At 35.7% G+C, this 16,295-nt stretch overlaps 1 protein-coding gene across 1 annotated transcript in view; it reads right to left on the reverse strand.

The window, feature by feature from the left end:
- The window catches only part of CCDC146 (coiled-coil domain containing 146), a 127,527-nt gene that overhangs the window by 9,452 nt on the left and 101,780 nt on the right, over positions 1-16,295 (reverse strand). The window contains exons 9-15 of the mRNA XM_054563875.1: positions 15,134-15,229; positions 14,344-14,514; positions 11,974-12,062; positions 11,722-11,886; positions 10,291-10,515; positions 8,585-8,813; positions 7,785-7,913 (exon numbers count right to left, since the gene is read on the reverse strand). Coding sequence (XP_054419850.1) covers positions 7,785-7,913; positions 8,585-8,813; positions 10,291-10,515; positions 11,722-11,886; positions 11,974-12,062; positions 14,344-14,514; positions 15,134-15,229 — 1,104 coding nt within the window. The remainder of the gene's footprint in view (positions 1-7,784; positions 7,914-8,584; positions 8,814-10,290; positions 10,516-11,721; positions 11,887-11,973; positions 12,063-14,343; positions 14,515-15,133; positions 15,230-16,295) is intronic.

The following is a 16,295-nucleotide window of genomic DNA, read 5'->3' on the forward strand; positions in this document are numbered from 1 at the left end:
GACAACCTGAATCATAATAGTATCTGTAAAACAGGGATACCAGAAGGAGAAGAAGAGGAGGAAGGGATAAAAAACCTGTTTGAAAAAGTAATGATGGAAAACTTCCCTAATTTGAGGAGAGAAAAAGTCACACAAGTCCAGGAAGCACAGAGGGCTCCATTCAAGAGAAACCCAATGAGGCCCACTCCAAGACACATCATCACAAAATGGATGATGTCCAAGACACAAAATGGCAAATATCAAAGACAAACAGAGAATCCTAAAGGTAGCAAGGGAAAAAGAGGTAGTAACATATAAGGGTGTCCCAATACGGTTAGCAGCTGACTTCTGAACAGAACCACTGCAAGCCAGAAGGGAATGGCAAAAATATTCCAAGTAGTGAAAAGCAAAGACCTGCAACCGAGACTACTCTACCCAGCAAGGCTCTCAATTAAAATGGAAGGCAAAATAAAGAGTTTCCCAGAAAAAAGAAGACTAAAAGAATACACCTCCACCAAACCAGCACTGCAAAATATGCTAAAGGGACTGCTTTAAGATGAAGAAAAAGAGTCTATGAATACGCAGTTCCTTTCAGAGTTGCCAATATTTGATATTACCAATATTTTTAATACTCATTAATCTGATTGTGACAATGATGTCCCTTTTTTAATTGTTCCTTTACTATTTGTTGAAACTTAACCTGTTTTTGTATACTTCTTGCCTATTTCTATTATTTTTAAAAAGCTTTAAATGACTTTTTGGTATTCTTTATCCATTTATTGTTAAAAGTTTGTAGAACTTTTCCCCCTAAAAAATAAAACAAAACAAAGAAACCCTCTATTAACCATGTTTTAGATGTGTTGCAAATACTTTCCTATTCTATTCCTTGTCCTTTAACTTTTTTAATATGTATTTACTATATAGTCTTAAATGTTTAATATAGTCATATTGTCAACATTTACTTTATAGCTTCTAGGTTAGAATATTTTACTTTAGGTTATAAAAAATATTAGTTCTATTTTCTTCTAAAACTCCTTAGATTCTACATATCAATTTTTAACTCATCTGAATACTTCTTGTATAATGTGTGAAATAGGGCTCTATGTTTTATTTCAAGTAATAGTGGTCCATGAACCTTATTTGTTGCATAAGCCTTATTTTACCCATTGATTTGAAATATCAACTTAATCATATATTACATTGTTAGACAGATATATACATTTGCCTCTAGAATGCTCATTATATTTCATTGATCTACTTGATTATTTCTGTGCTGATGTCATGTTGGTTTAATTGCTGAGAGAGTATAATGGTTTTAAATTTTAAAATATTGTATAATTAAGTTTGACACTTAAAAAATAAATAAAATCAATCTGCATTTAAAAAAGAAAGAAAGAAAGAAAGAAAGAAAGAAAGAAAGAAAGAAAGAAAGAAAAAGAGTGAGCAGATGGAACTCCTACCTTTTGTGACAACATGGATGGAACTGGAGAATATTAAGCTAAGTGAAATAAGCCAGTTGATGAAAGACAGATACCATATGATCTCACCTTTAAGTGGACTCTATTCAACAAAATAAACTAACAAACAAAATAAACCACAGGCACGGAAACATGGAGCAGACTGAAAGTGACCCAAGGAGATGGGGAAAGAGGACAATGATGGAAAGAAGGGGAAGGGACTAGGCAAAGAACATGTATGAATGACCCATGGATATAGACAACAGAGTGGGAATTGACTGTGGGAGTGGGGTGTGGGGTGCGGGATGGGTGGAAGGGGGTAAAGGGGTAAAAATTGAGACAACTATAAGAGAATAAACATGATTTATAAATTAATAAAAGAAATAAAAATAAAAATGTTAAAAAATCAAGAAACAAACGAAAACAAAAAACCAAAAACCAGGGAGCTTCCATAAGACTGACAACTAATTTCTCAACAGAAACATTTTAAGCTAGAAGGAATTGGCATGATTATGCAAAATAATAGAAAGCCAAGAACCTACAACCAAGGCTACTTTACCCAATAAAGGTATAATTTAAAATTAAGGGAGAAATAAGAGCTTCCTGGACAAGAAAAAGGTAAAGGAGTTCGTTAACACCAAACCAGTAGTACAAGAAATGTTAAACAGCCTTCTTGAAGAAGAATAAGGAGAAGGAGGATGAAGAAGAACAAGAAGAGGAGGAGAAGGAGGAGAAGGAGAAAAAGAAGGGAGACATAGTTAAAAAAATTAAATGGCAATAAATCACTTTAAATGAAAATGGCTTAAATACTCCAATCAAAAGACACAAGGTAGCTGAAAAGATAAGAAAATAAGACTCATAAATATGCTATCTACAAGAGACCCATCTCAGAACAAAAGATACACACAGACTAAAGGTAAAGGGATGGAAAAAAGATATCTCATGAAAATGGAAATGAAAAAAAAAGTAGAGGTAGCAATACTTATATTTGACAAAGTAGACTTAAAAACAAAGGCTATAGTAAGAGACAAAGAAGGAAACTACATAATGATAAATGGAGCAATTCAACAAAAGGATATAAGCCTTGTAAATATTTATGCATTCAATATAGCAGCACCTAAATATGTAAAGCAAATCTTGATGAACATAAATGGAGAGACAGGTAATAATAGAGTCATAGTAGGATATTTTAAGAGCCCATTCACATCAATGGATAATTTTCTAGAAAGAAAATCAACAACAAAACAGAGGTCTTAAATGACACACTAAATCAGATGTATTTGATTGATATCTTCAGGACATTTCATCCCAAAGCAACAGAATACATTTTCTTTTCAAGTGCACATGGAACATTTTCTGGGATAGGCCATATGTTAGGTCATAAAACAAGTCTCAATAAATTTTAAAAGATAGAAATCATATTAAGCATCTTCTCTGATCATAATGGTATGAAACTAGAAATAAATCACAAGAAAAAACTAAAAAATACGCAAAGATATGGAGGCTATAACATATTACTAAACAGTGAATGGGTTGACAATAACATCAAGGAAGAAATAAAAAACATTGAAACAAATGAGAATGAGAATACAATATCCCAAAAATCTATGGGACACAGCATGAGCAGTCCTAAAAAGGAAATTCATAGTGTTACAGGCTTACCTCAAGAAACAAGAAAAATCTCATATAAACAATTTAACTTTACATTTAAAGGAACTTGAAAAAGAACAAAAAACAAAATCCAAAGCAAGTAGAAGAAAAGTAATAATAATTAGAGCAGAAATAAATAAAATAGAGTCTAAAAAGAATTACAGAAGATCCAAGAAATCAAGAGCTTGTTCTTTGAAAAAATAAACAAGATTGACAAACTTTTAACCAGACCCATCAAGAAAAAAAAGGCAGAGATCCCAAATAAATAAAATCAGAAAAGAAAGAGGAGAAATAACAACTGCCATAAAAGAAATACAAAGAATTGTAATAAAATATTATGAACAATTATATGCTAACAAATTGGATAAACTGGACAGAGTGGATAAATTCCTAGAAACATACAAGTTTCTAAAACTCAATCAGGAAGAATCGGAAAATCTGAATAGACAGATTACACCTAGTGAAATTTAAGCAATCAACAAAAATCTCCCAACACACGAAAGTCCTGGACTGAATGGCTTCCCAGGTGAATTTTACTGAGCACTCAAAGAACTAACACCTATTCCTCTCTTACTATTAAAAAAATTCAAGATGAGTGAAGATTCCCAAGCTCATATTACTAGGCCAGCATTATCCTAATTCCAAAGCCAGATAAAGACATTACTAAGAGAGAAAATTATAGGCCAACATCCCTGATGAACATAGATGCTAAAATCCTCAACAAAATATTACCAAACCGAATCCAGCAATACATCAAAAAGAACATACACCATGATCAAGGGGGCTTTATTCTGGGAATGCAAAGTTGGTACAATATCCACAAATTAATAAATGTGATTCACCACATAAACAAAATAAAGGATAAAAAACACAATCTTACCAATAGATGCAGAAAAGCATTTGATAAATCGAGCACCCATTTATGATAAAAACTCCCAGCAAACTGAGAATAGAGGGAACATACCTCAATGTAACAAAGTCCATATATGACATACCCACAACCAAAATCATACTCAAGGGATAAAAGCTACACATGTTTCTCTTAAGATCAGGATCAAGACAAGGATGTCACTTTCACCACTCTTATTCAACATAGTACTGGAAGTCATAGCCACAGCAATCAGATAAGAAAAAAATAAAAGGCATTCAAAGTGGATAGAAAGAAATAAAACTCATTATTTGCAGATGATATGATACTCTATATAGGCAAACCTAAAGCTTTGCCAAAAAACTACTGGTACTAATAAATGAATTCAATAAAGTAGTGGGACTCAAAAGTAATATCTAAAATCAGTTGCATTTTTATATAATAATAATGTACTATCAGAAAGACAAACTAAGAAAACAATCTCATTTAAAATTGCATAAAAAAGATACCTAGCAGCTTCTGGCCAAGATGGAGGTGTAGGTAGATAGACTTTGCCTCCTCACACAACCAAAAGGACAACAACAAATCTAAAAACAAAAAACAACAGAACTGCCAGAAAATCAAACTGTATAGAATCCAACAACCAAGGAATTAAAGAAGAAATATTCATCCAGACTGGTAGGACGGGTGGAGACAGGCAGCCAGGGCAGAGAGGATGCATGGCAAGGCAGAGGCTGAAGGACCATGTAGTTCCACATTTGTGTCCAGATAAACCAGGAGGAACAACAGAGGAGTGAGATAGACAGTGCAATCCAGGGTTCCAGCATGGGAAAAGAAAGCCTCAAAACCTCTGACTGTAAAAACCTGTGGGGGTTGCGGAGGCAGGAGAAACTCCCAGCCTCACAGGAATGTTCGTTGGAGAGACCCAAAGGGTCCTAGAACATACACAAACCCACCCACCCACCCAGGAATCAGGACCAGAAGGGCCCAATTTGCTAGTGGGTAGTGGGGGAAGTGACAGAAAGCTGAGCAAATGACATTGTTCCCTCTCTGACCCCTCCCCTACATACAGCACCACAACACAGTGATGTGAGTTGCCCCAGCCTGCTGAATACCTAAGACTCAATCCCTTATAACATAACAGGTGCACCAAGACAAAGAAATATGACACAAATGAAAGAACAAATAAAAACTCCAAAAAAAGAACTAAGTAATGAAGAGATAGCCAATCTATCAGAAGCACAGTTCAAAACACCAGTAATGAGGATACTCACAGAGATGACTGAGTGTGGTCATGAAATAGAAGAAAAAGTGAAGGCTATGCAAATGAAATAAAGAAAAATATACAGGGAACCAAAAGTGAGGGGGAGGAAACTGGGACGCAAATCAATGATTTGGAGCAAAAGGAAGAAGTAAACATTCAACCAGAGCAGAATGAAGAAACAAGAATTCAAAAAAATGAGGAGAGACATAGGAAACTCCTGGACAACTTGAAACATTCCAACATCTGAATCATAGGGGTGCCAGAAGGAGAAAAGGAAGAGCAAGAAATCAAAAACTTATTTGAAAATGTAATGAAAAACTTCCCTAGTCTGGCAAAGGAAATAGACTTCCAGGAAGTCCAGGGAGCTCAGAGAGTCCCAAAGAGGTTGGACCCAAGGAAGTACACATCAAGGCACAGCATAACTACATTACCTAAGATTAAGATAAAGAGAGAATCTTAAAAGCAGCAAGAGAAAAGGAGACAGTTACCTACAAAGGAGTTCCTATAAGACTATCAGCTGATTTCTCAAAAGAAACCTTACCGGCAAGAAGGGGCTGGAAAGAAGCATTCAAAGTCATGAGTGACAAGGACTTACATCCAAGATTACTCTTTGCAGCAAAGCTATCATTTAGAATGGAAGAGCAGATAAAGTGCTTCCCAGATAAGGTCAAGTTAAAGGAGTTCATCATCACCAAGCTCCTGTTATATGCAATGTTAAAGGGACTTATCTAAAAAAAAAAGATCAAAAGTATGAACAGTTAAATGATAACAACTATCAACAACTGAATGTAAAATAAAAAGCAAAAATAAAAACAAACTAAGCAAACAACTAGAACAGGAGCAGAATCACAGAAATGGAAATCACATGGAGGGTTATCAGTGGGGAGGGGGAGGGAGTAGAATGGGGGAAATGGTACAGGGAATAAGAAGCATAAATGGTAGGTACAAAATAGACAGGGGGAGGTTAAGAATGGTATAGGAAATGGAGAAGCCAAAGAACCTATATGTACAATCCATGGACATGAACTAAGGGTGGGGGTGTGGAATGCTGGTGGGAAGGGCCGTGCAGAGTAGAGGGGTGTAGAGGGGAGGAAAAAATATAATATTCTTTTTTAAAAAGAGTTTTTAAAATGTATTTATTTTAAAAGAGAGGAGAAGAGAGGGAGAAAGAGAGGAAGAGAAACATCAATGTGTGGTTGCCTGTCACTCACCCCGTGTGAGGACTTGGCTTGAAACCCAGGCATGTGCCCTAGACTGGGAATTGAACAGGCAACTCTTTGATTGGCAGGCCAGCACTCAATCCTCTTAGTCACACCAGCCAGGGCTAATATACTTTTTTTAAAAAGAAAAAAAAAGATACCTAGCGATAAATTTAACCAAGGATATAAAAGATCTGTACTTGGGGAATGATAAAACACTGAAGAAAGAAACTGAAGGAGACACAAATACATACAATCATAGACTGTGTTCAAGGTTAGGAAGAATTAACATTATTAAAATGTCCATACTACCCAAAGCAATCTATAGTTTCAACACAATTCCTATCAAGATACCAATGGCATATTTCACAAAACTAAAACAAATATTGCACAAATTTATATGGAACCACAAAACACCCGGAACAGCCACAGCAATCTTGAGAAAGAACAAAGTTGTAGGAGTTATATTACCTGATATCAAACTATATTATAAGGCCTTAGTAATCAAAACAGCATGGTACTGGCATAAGAACAGACGTATAAATCAATGGAGCAGAATAGAGAGGCCCAGAATAAACCATGCCTTTATGGTCAATTAATATTTGACAAAGTAGGCAAGAACATACAATGGTGAAAAATAGTCTATTCAATAAATAGTGCTGGAAAAATCTGACTGATATATGCTAAAAATAATACCAGACCACCTTTTTACACCACACACAAGAATAAACTCAAAATTAATTAATTAAAGACTTAAATGTTAGACTCAAAATCATAAAATTCTAGAAAAAAAATAGCCAGTAATATCTTGGACATTTCTTGTAGCAATATTTTTTCCTGATATATCTCTTTGGGCAAGGGGAGCAAAAGAAAAGAATAAACAAATTGGACTACTTTAAAAAGTTTTTGTATCAACAAAATGAAAACACAACGTACTGAATGGGAACATATTTGCCAATAATACAGCTAATAAGCAGTTAATATACAAAATCTAATAAACAAAATAAACAAACAAAATAGAAACACACTTAGAGAACAGACTGACAGCGTCAGAGGGGAGAGGGGTTAGGAGACTGGGTGAAAAAGTTTAAGAGATTAAGCCAAAAAAGAAGAAAAAGTCATAGACACAGGCAGCAGCATGGTGTTTCCCAGAGGGAGCGCTGTTTGCAGGGAGGTAGAAGAGCATGGAGGCGGAGATAAATGGTGATGAAGGGAGACTTGATTTGGTGTGGTGAACACACAATATAATATGTTGATGATGTATTTTATAATTGTATGCCTGAAACCTATATAATTTTATTAACCAATTTCATTCCATTAAATTCAATAAATTAAAAAAATTAAAAAAAAAAAGAAAGAATATTTACCCAATCTACTTTTTTGATCATTTCTTCTTTAGTCATATCTTTCCCTGGAATAAAGCGGGTTCTGTTCTTACCCTCAGGATTTATAAACTGTTTCTCCAGGTCTTTTATTCTGTCTGTACACTGTGAAAACTATTAAACAAGAAAAAAACATTAACTTTAAAACCAACTCCCTTTCTCATAAATCTTAAAATCACAAAGCCCAGAGTCTTTAGTGTCTTTCAGTAGAACTGACACAGGCAAAGGCCCAGTCAGCTGGGACCTGACGTTAGGCAATGTTTCTGCTCACTCATGGTACCATGAGGATGATGTCTGTCGTTGCTAAAAGAAGGCAGTTAACAAGGAGTTAACAAAAGGTTAACAAGGAGTCTAATTGTATGTGATTGCAAATCAATAACAAACAACAATCTCCGGAAGGCAGGAGCGCTAAAAATAAGAGAGCTAGATCTTTCTAGCAAGCATGAAAAACATAATTATGCTGGTGGTAGTAAAATTACTGAAGTTTTGAGGTGTGAGAAAGGTGAGCTAGGTTGAGGTTTGGGAGGGTGTGCATTCCGGGAAAGGCAGAAAACCTTTCCTGGGAGAGAAAGACTTCTGTAGCTCAGCAGCCTGAAATGCAGCATCCACCCTGCAGCAGAGCTCGCAGCATTTTGAAACAAGCCATGTAAGTCATGGGTTCTTACAGGCTCCGGGGGTAGCTTGGCTTGATTTACATGTGAGAACTTATATTACCCACAAACCAATAATGAAGGGAAAAATGAAAAGCAAAGCGTCCCAAGAAGTGTCTCTGAACACTTTCCCACCTGAATCTGGAGCACGGCTAAGTCGGCATCCAGGGACTGCCTGGCGGGCAGTAATTTCTGGGTCACATGAATCTGTCTTTGTTTCTCAGCAATCTTCAGTTTCAGGAATCGGATCTTTTCATCCAGGACATGTATTTCAATTTCTGCACTTAGTTTCATCTTCTCTTGGATATTTATTTTTTCATAAAAAATGCACACTTCTTCTTCCCGCTCTATCAGCTGAACGCCACTACAGTCAAATTGAGAGGCAGAGGTTGAGAGGATGTTGAGGCCACAGTTTTACTAGCTTTAGTTGCCCCTCTGGATTTGGGTGCAAAATACGCATCAATATTGTGTAATTCTAGAAGACAATAGATATTTGCTAATTAATGCCACACTTTGAATTCTGAGGAATAGGAGAGACATGGTTGTTTAGTATCTTGACTCTGAGTTGACCATGTGGTTGGCTGGCACCATATCTCTGCAAGTTCCCAGAGTTTCCTGGGGTGGGAAAGAATGTCATTCCCCGTGCATGAACTAAGTGATCCCATCGTCTGATTTTCTGCAGACCCTTTTCTTGGACCAGACTTGCCAACCAAGGTCTGGCAAGATGTACCCAGGCCAGGGAATACATTTCTGCAGTGATTCTATCCTAAGGAACTTGCCAAACTCATTAGGTTCTTTTAAAGTTGACTGTTTCCAATGCAAATTTCCTAATAAGCAGGCAAAATTCTATAAGTTATAATAATGCCAGGGGAAAGACCCCCTCCTCATCAGCAGAATATGGGGAAGAAACAAAGTAAGAAATTTCTAATTCCAGCACCACGGATATGACCAGGGCCTGGCATAAATGCTTTGGTTTGTGCCAGGAGCCATATAAGATGACTTCCCCCTCACCAGAGAAAACACCAGCCAACACTTTGAAAAACAGTATCCTTCACCACTCTGGAGCTCTTCCCACACACTGTGTATATCCATCATTCCAGAGTTCATCTTTAGTTGCCTCTCTCTCTCCCTTCCTCAAAACATGTGTTCACATAGTTGTATTTGGCTAATCTTTGCTCTGTATTTTGTCTCATTTGCCATTTATTGGTTCTTCTCATGATCTCAGTTCTCTTGAAAACATAAGCCTGGAGCAATGTTTTACCATCTTTTTGTACCTTCAGGGTCCAGAACTTACATAGAACACAACCAAAGGTTCATGAAAAACAATCTGATACTAGTTATAATTACTATGAGGCCCAACAATCTCACATGCCAGATTTCTCAAAGCACAAGAAACTTGGAAACACTGCTAAAGCAGCAACTGAATATTGATATTATTGAATGATGTTATTCCTAAAGGTATTACTTGCATAAAAAAAGTGAACTGGGAGAATGGCTGAATAAATATCATAATAGGAACCAAACTGTCACAAAAATGGATACATGATCCAAAGACTTATGTCAATTTGACTGAAATAATTTGATGGTATTAGAGGCATCCTGAATGGTAATTTGGGAAAGGACTTTGATTTTCAAGTAAGCGACTTCCCTAACTCTACTCTTTGTCTCTCTTACAAGGGAAGTTTCTATTTTCAGGCAAAACATACAGCTATCTCTTCCCACCAAACTAATAAAACCTGAATGTCAAATGTCCTTTACTAGTCACTGTCAAGTCTAGATAGAAAAAGGGGAAACATTTCTAAATGGGTGTTTTGTTTTCACAGTAGATTCCTGATTTTTACCTTTCATTGCGACACTGAACAGCTCGTTCGTATTTTTTGCGAAGCTGCACCATCTCCTCTTCAATCACTGTGATCATATGGGCAAGTCTGTCAATGTTATTCAACTGGGCTTCCTTCTTCTCTTTCATTTCCTGAAGTTTTGCTACGATTTTGCATACATCATTTTGCATGCTTTCTCTGATGGTAACATTGTTGGCATGTTTCAGCATGGAATTTTGTAGCTTTCTTTATGGAAAATGGATAAGATTATAATTTTTTTGTTTCTTTAAAAATGATGAAGACTTCAAAACACTAACTTATCAAAGTAGCTCTTGCTTTAGTACATCCTTTGAAATGACAATAATAGTAGTAATAATGATATTTATCATATGATACTCTCAGGAATTTCTGTAATCATTCCAGGTCTCAGGTTACCCTTCCATCAGATTAGGACATCTTTCTTTTGTGCTCCAAGACTCTCCTGCCTTGCTTTGTCAAAGCTAGAAACTATGGTGATTCATTTATTGCTCTGTTGTCCTCAGGAGACTGTGTTCTCTTAAGGGCAGAGGTGGTTATATCTGACAATGGTCATTGCACTTAAAATAGTACCTGACTCAATATAGACTCACAATAAATGCTAAATGAATGCATGGTTTCTATAAATGATATTTTACTTTCATGTAGGATTAGAACCTGATTAGGAAATTACATTTTCCTTTTCATACAAATTCCTTTCTCCCATCACTCCACTCCTTACACACAAAGGACCATTTTGTAGTATCTTTTTTAAAAAAACTGGGCAATAATGGCCACCAGAAAGATTTCAGATTATTTAAACTCAGTAGACTAAACATTGAAATATAAGTAAAAGGATCAAATAGATCTTGGTATACAATAAATAATAAATTAAAAAAAAAACATTTGCCAGACATCTATGAGTATTTTTACATGGTTTAACTTGTTTAATAATAAAAAAATCCTATAAAATAGGGACAATTTTTATGGGTAAGGAAAGTGAGCATAGAGAGGTGTTTTGCCCAAGGTCACACAGACAGTGGAGCTGCAGGGCTGGGAGCTAAATCTAGAAAGCTACCTCTCTTAACCAAGGTACCGTCTTTCACAAGCACAGCAAATGCTTCAAATCTACAACCAGGGAATGCTGGTTAATAAAAATTTGATTGTATTCTAATTTTAAATGCAAATTGTAAAACTGGTGTTTTCTCTTACTGAATAAATGAAAATAAGCATAGTAAACAGAAGTATGTATTATAAGTTTTCATTTACTTAGATAGCTCCCAAACAGTAGAAGCATAAGGAATCACATTCAGATGAGTGAGGGCTTTCCTATCTTTGTAAAAGACTGTTATTTTCTATTTGATTATCTCCACAGTATTTTAGAGTTCAATTAATCAAAAGAGAAGACTTTCAAAGGACGATAATTATAACATTTACCTTTCTTGAGTAACCGCACTATTTCTTAAAATTTCCAGTTCATTTAATGACATTTTATGCCTTTCTTTTATTTCATTTGCTTGCTGATGAGCTTTGTGAAGTAAGTTAACAAATTTGTTTCTTTCACTTCGAACAGTGTCATACAGTTTAGCAAACTCCCTGAGTCTGTGAAAAAATACAAATGTTTTTGAAACTTGTGGAATTATGTTTTTTCCCTGTCCCAACTAGATAAATTATCAGTGATTCTTTTACCTCCGATGAATTTCACGTTTTTTCTTCTTATATATCCTGATTTCGAGATCCTTTGCTTTGATCTCCTTCACGATGCTGATATACTTTTGCTAAAATATAAAAATTATGTGTGAAATAATAATTTTAAAAAGTCCACCACCACCAACACCTGAAATACTTATTCCACCTCATTCTTATTCATTAAGAAAAATCCTTTGTGCAGATCAGAGGAGATATGAAGATTGCCTGACCAACTGAGCTAGATCACACTAGCTAGGACAAAGGATTAATTAAGGAAACAAAAGAATGAGAGATGAGGAAAAGAAAAGAGCCTGGACAAGATGGGTTGAGGAGAAGTTCGGGGAAATTTTGAGGGAGGCAAAGAGGGTGTTGGGGGAGGAGTTTGTGGGATATAGATGAGGGAAGGGGCTTTGTAGTAAGCTTTGATAAATATTATGAATTGAGTCCTCTGTGGTATATTGTGAGATACAAGCCATGATTTTAAAGCACATTTCCATTTTTTTTCTACACTGAGTGTGTTTTCCTACACAATACAGCACCATGCTGAGATCAGCCATAAGGAGATGCTACAGATTATACATGAATACTGTGTCAGCACTTACTGTTTTAAAATCCTAAAAATATACCAAGTGTAAACACACTAGTTATGTTCAGATGCTGGGTCCTTCATCTGGTGTAAAAAACACATTCAAAGATGAAGTATTTGCTGATAGAAACCAGAGAGACTAGTTTCTGTTGGCCTTCTCTTGAGGACTATGAAAGCAAAACTCATTTGGCATGGGTGATTAAAAAGGAATTAGGCATTAGAGCCAAGATTGACATGCAGCAATTTTATGTTGGCTCTCAGTGAGCATAGGAATCAGGAAGAAACTAATATTACTTAAATAAGCGTACGTGTGAAGAATTAAACAGATATAAAAATTGAGCATCATCTGCTCCACCTTGGGGGTAATAGCAACGTTGGATTTTTTCCTTCAGTTTTTGTCTTTTTTAGAGATGTAGATGATATGTGAAATAAAATGATAAGATTGACTGTTGTTTCATGAAACTTACAGTTTATTACAGCTAATGTTTAACAGACAAATTCGCCATGCTGAGGATACTTAAGGGAAACAATATCTTTCCTTTCTTGATTTCCCTATTTCAAGAGAAAGAACTGTGTGCTTTTATAAGAATGAGCTCATTTAATAAGGAGGTTTGGTTTGACACATAGATAACATATTTATCAATTTTGAGATTAATTTAAAAATTGTCTGTTTCTTAAAACAGATCATTGTTCCTTATATCAAGTATCCCACTGCTCTCCTTTCCTTGTTTTGCTCCTGCTCCTCCTCTTCTCAGCCACCTGTTCTCTCTGGTTACCTTCTTTCCTCCTCTTCCTTTCCTCCCCCACCGCTGCCTTTCCTTCCTTTACTCTACAAAACCCACCTACCCCATGAACTCTGCTGGGCCAACCATGCTAAACTTCTATTAGCTTCTCAAATTTTCTAAGGTGGAAAAAATAAACAGTTAGTGAGGAATTGGAAGAGTTTGCTGTGGCTTGTGTGGTGTAGATCTTTTCCTCAGTCTTCTTTGCAAAATCTTTTTTTGACCTCATGGTTCACTAATGCTTTGATGTGTGTTCTTTCTGGGGAACAAGAAGAATTGCTGCTCTTTGTAAATACTTGTTCAGAACTAGAACAAAGGTTGCATTTAGAAACAACCAACATCTGGGCCACTTGGTAAATTTAGGTTTTCTAGTTTAGCAATGTGTCACATCATATTAATTTTTAACAGGGGACCTCTGGACATAGTCTTTAAGTGGAATAAGTGGTTCTAATATTAGAGTTTTAACTAGCATAGTAGAAGGGTTGATCTGCTATTGGTTTTATTTTTGTTTTGGCTTTGGGATGTTGCACAGGGTCAGCTCTTGTACTTTGTTCAGGGCCCAGGAAAGTCACCAGGTAAAGCAGGAACTAAGGGTAACATAGCATTGGTTTAAATGAAGATGGCTTGCTGAACTTGGGAGGGAGAGCAGTCTAATGCTACCCGCTCTTAAGTTGTTCCTAGGCAGATCACAGTTGGATGTGAGATATCTGAGGCCTGTGCAGCTGTCAGCCTTGTCCACCACGTTCCTAATGATTGTCATCTGTTCAAGTCCTCTGCTCTTTGTGATTAATCTAGATCTTTCTCTCTCTAGATTGTTGACTACCGCTAATTGAGTCATGGGATTAAATTTCAGGGCATGACTGAGTCTTACTTTGGGAAGGTCTATCATCAGTGGAATTTTAAGGAGACCTAACAATTACAGCTTTCTAACGAACATTGTGTTAAAATGAGGCTATCCTGAACTCTGAGAGTAATTTGTGAACACTTACAAAAATGTATTACCTGAGCTTTCAGGAAATCCTTGGATTTTTGCTCCTTCTCATCAATTTTGATTTGGGTCACACGAACAAGGCTGAGTACCAGCTCTCGCATGTTTTCTTGCTCCTTTAAAAGCTTGTTTTCTTCTGCAAGTTGTTGTTCTACTAACTTAGACTCAACTTCTGATAGAATTTTCTTTTGAAAAACACAACATATTATGATTTATTTCTTTGAAAAGACACACTAAGGCCATTATCTTAGACTAGGTTTTTTATTTCCTATGTAGAATTTTTTTTATTAAAACAAAACAAAGTAATTCTACTGCCTTAGCCCCAAGTATTTTTTTACCTTATAAAAGAATGTGCAAATATGATAGCATCTTAAACACGATAGAACTTTTTCCTATCAGATTGTATTTTCAAGTAAATTTAAGAAAAATAAGAGACTTAATAGCATGTTTTAAAATACTTTGACAGTGGCTTAAATAAACAAATTTTGAAAAATTTAAATTAGACATTGGTGAAATAAAACATTTATTGTTTATTTTCAATAATTTTATTTAAATAAATTTTTTTATTTTAAAAAAATCACATGAATTTGTATAATTTTTGCTGGTTCAAACACATCCTTTCCCCCCCAATTTACTGCAGGGTTGGCGTGGACTTTAACATGAAGAAACAGACCCATGGTAAGCAGGATCATATTCTTTTTGCTGCCTCTCCTATTGAGGAGGTTATGTGGAGCACTGTTAAAAACTCAGCAACTTCATATCAACCATTTGTAGCTAGAAGCTTAAACGAGAGGTGATAATAACCTGTTGGGTCCAATTCCTTTTAGCTACTTCAACTTCCTTGTGGAGTTCTCTTCTCCTCTCAGAAAATGTAGAATCATCTTTAGGGATAGCTTCAATCTAGAAATCAAAATGTAAAACAGGCATATATACAAGGAAGAAATCTCCAAAGTCACATAGTGAACCCCAACATGTTCCTTTTGAAATGGTAATGGTGGGCAAATTATGATTCACAATCTTACAGAAACTGCCTATTTTGCTGAGTATTCTTTATAAAGTCTTTGAAAACTAAAATATAAGACCTGCTCGAAATCTATAATTCACTAACTGCAAACATGCTATTTCTAATTCATTTAGAAATAAAAAAAAATCTTACTGAAATAGCCGCTAACATTTATAAAGCATAAACTATGTGTCAGGCAAAGTTCTAAGTGCTTAAATGTATGATTTTATTTAATCCTCACAATAACTCCATGAGGTAGGTAACATTATTATCTCCAGTTGTACAGATGAGGAGAATGAGGAACAAAGGCATTTAGGTAACTTGCCTCAATGGTGTAGATGCAAAGCCAGGAAGTTAGACTTAGAACCCATGACTGTAACACTGAATTTTACAGCTCTCTAACTCATCACTCATCACTTTGGAAACATGTATATTTAAATTATATTAAACTTATAAAGTGTGAACTCATTTATTAAATGTTATAGATTAAAGAAAAAACAGGAGCTCTTTATTAATAACGCTGAGAATAGTTGGCTACTCTTATGTAACAGTTTAACAAATAGCTGAAAGTTCTTACACAAAAGAAAACTGTTTTAATATTTTTTGATTTTGTTGATACCAGAAATTCCACCGTTACATTTCTATTGTATTGACTTGTGTTTCTGTCTTCTGTGAAAGTACTTTGGGGGAAAAGCAACATCTCATTCCATCAGTCTTTGTTGCCTTATTAGGAATGAGCTTGTCAGATTTTTCATGGTGGAGAAGAGAGAAGAGAGGAGGAGGCACCTGGCAGCTGCTGAGGAAATACCACCCAGTGGTGTAGGAAGGGTTATTTGTGGGGCGGGGGGCTGACAGCATTCTTTAAATAGGGCATGTTTAGAGTTGGACCCTTATGCTAAAAGCACATGACTCCAACCTGATGTAGTTTCTCTTCTGCTGTGGAAACACACTCTTCTAGGCACC

The sequence above is a fragment of the Pteronotus mesoamericanus genome, unplaced genomic scaffold (assembly GCF_021234165.1).
Source record: "Pteronotus mesoamericanus isolate MK-2021 breed Mesoamerican mustached bat unplaced genomic scaffold, CSHL_Meso_final scaffold_85, whole genome shotgun sequence".
Classification (NCBI taxonomy): domain Eukaryota; kingdom Metazoa; phylum Chordata; class Mammalia; order Chiroptera; family Mormoopidae; genus Pteronotus; species Pteronotus mesoamericanus.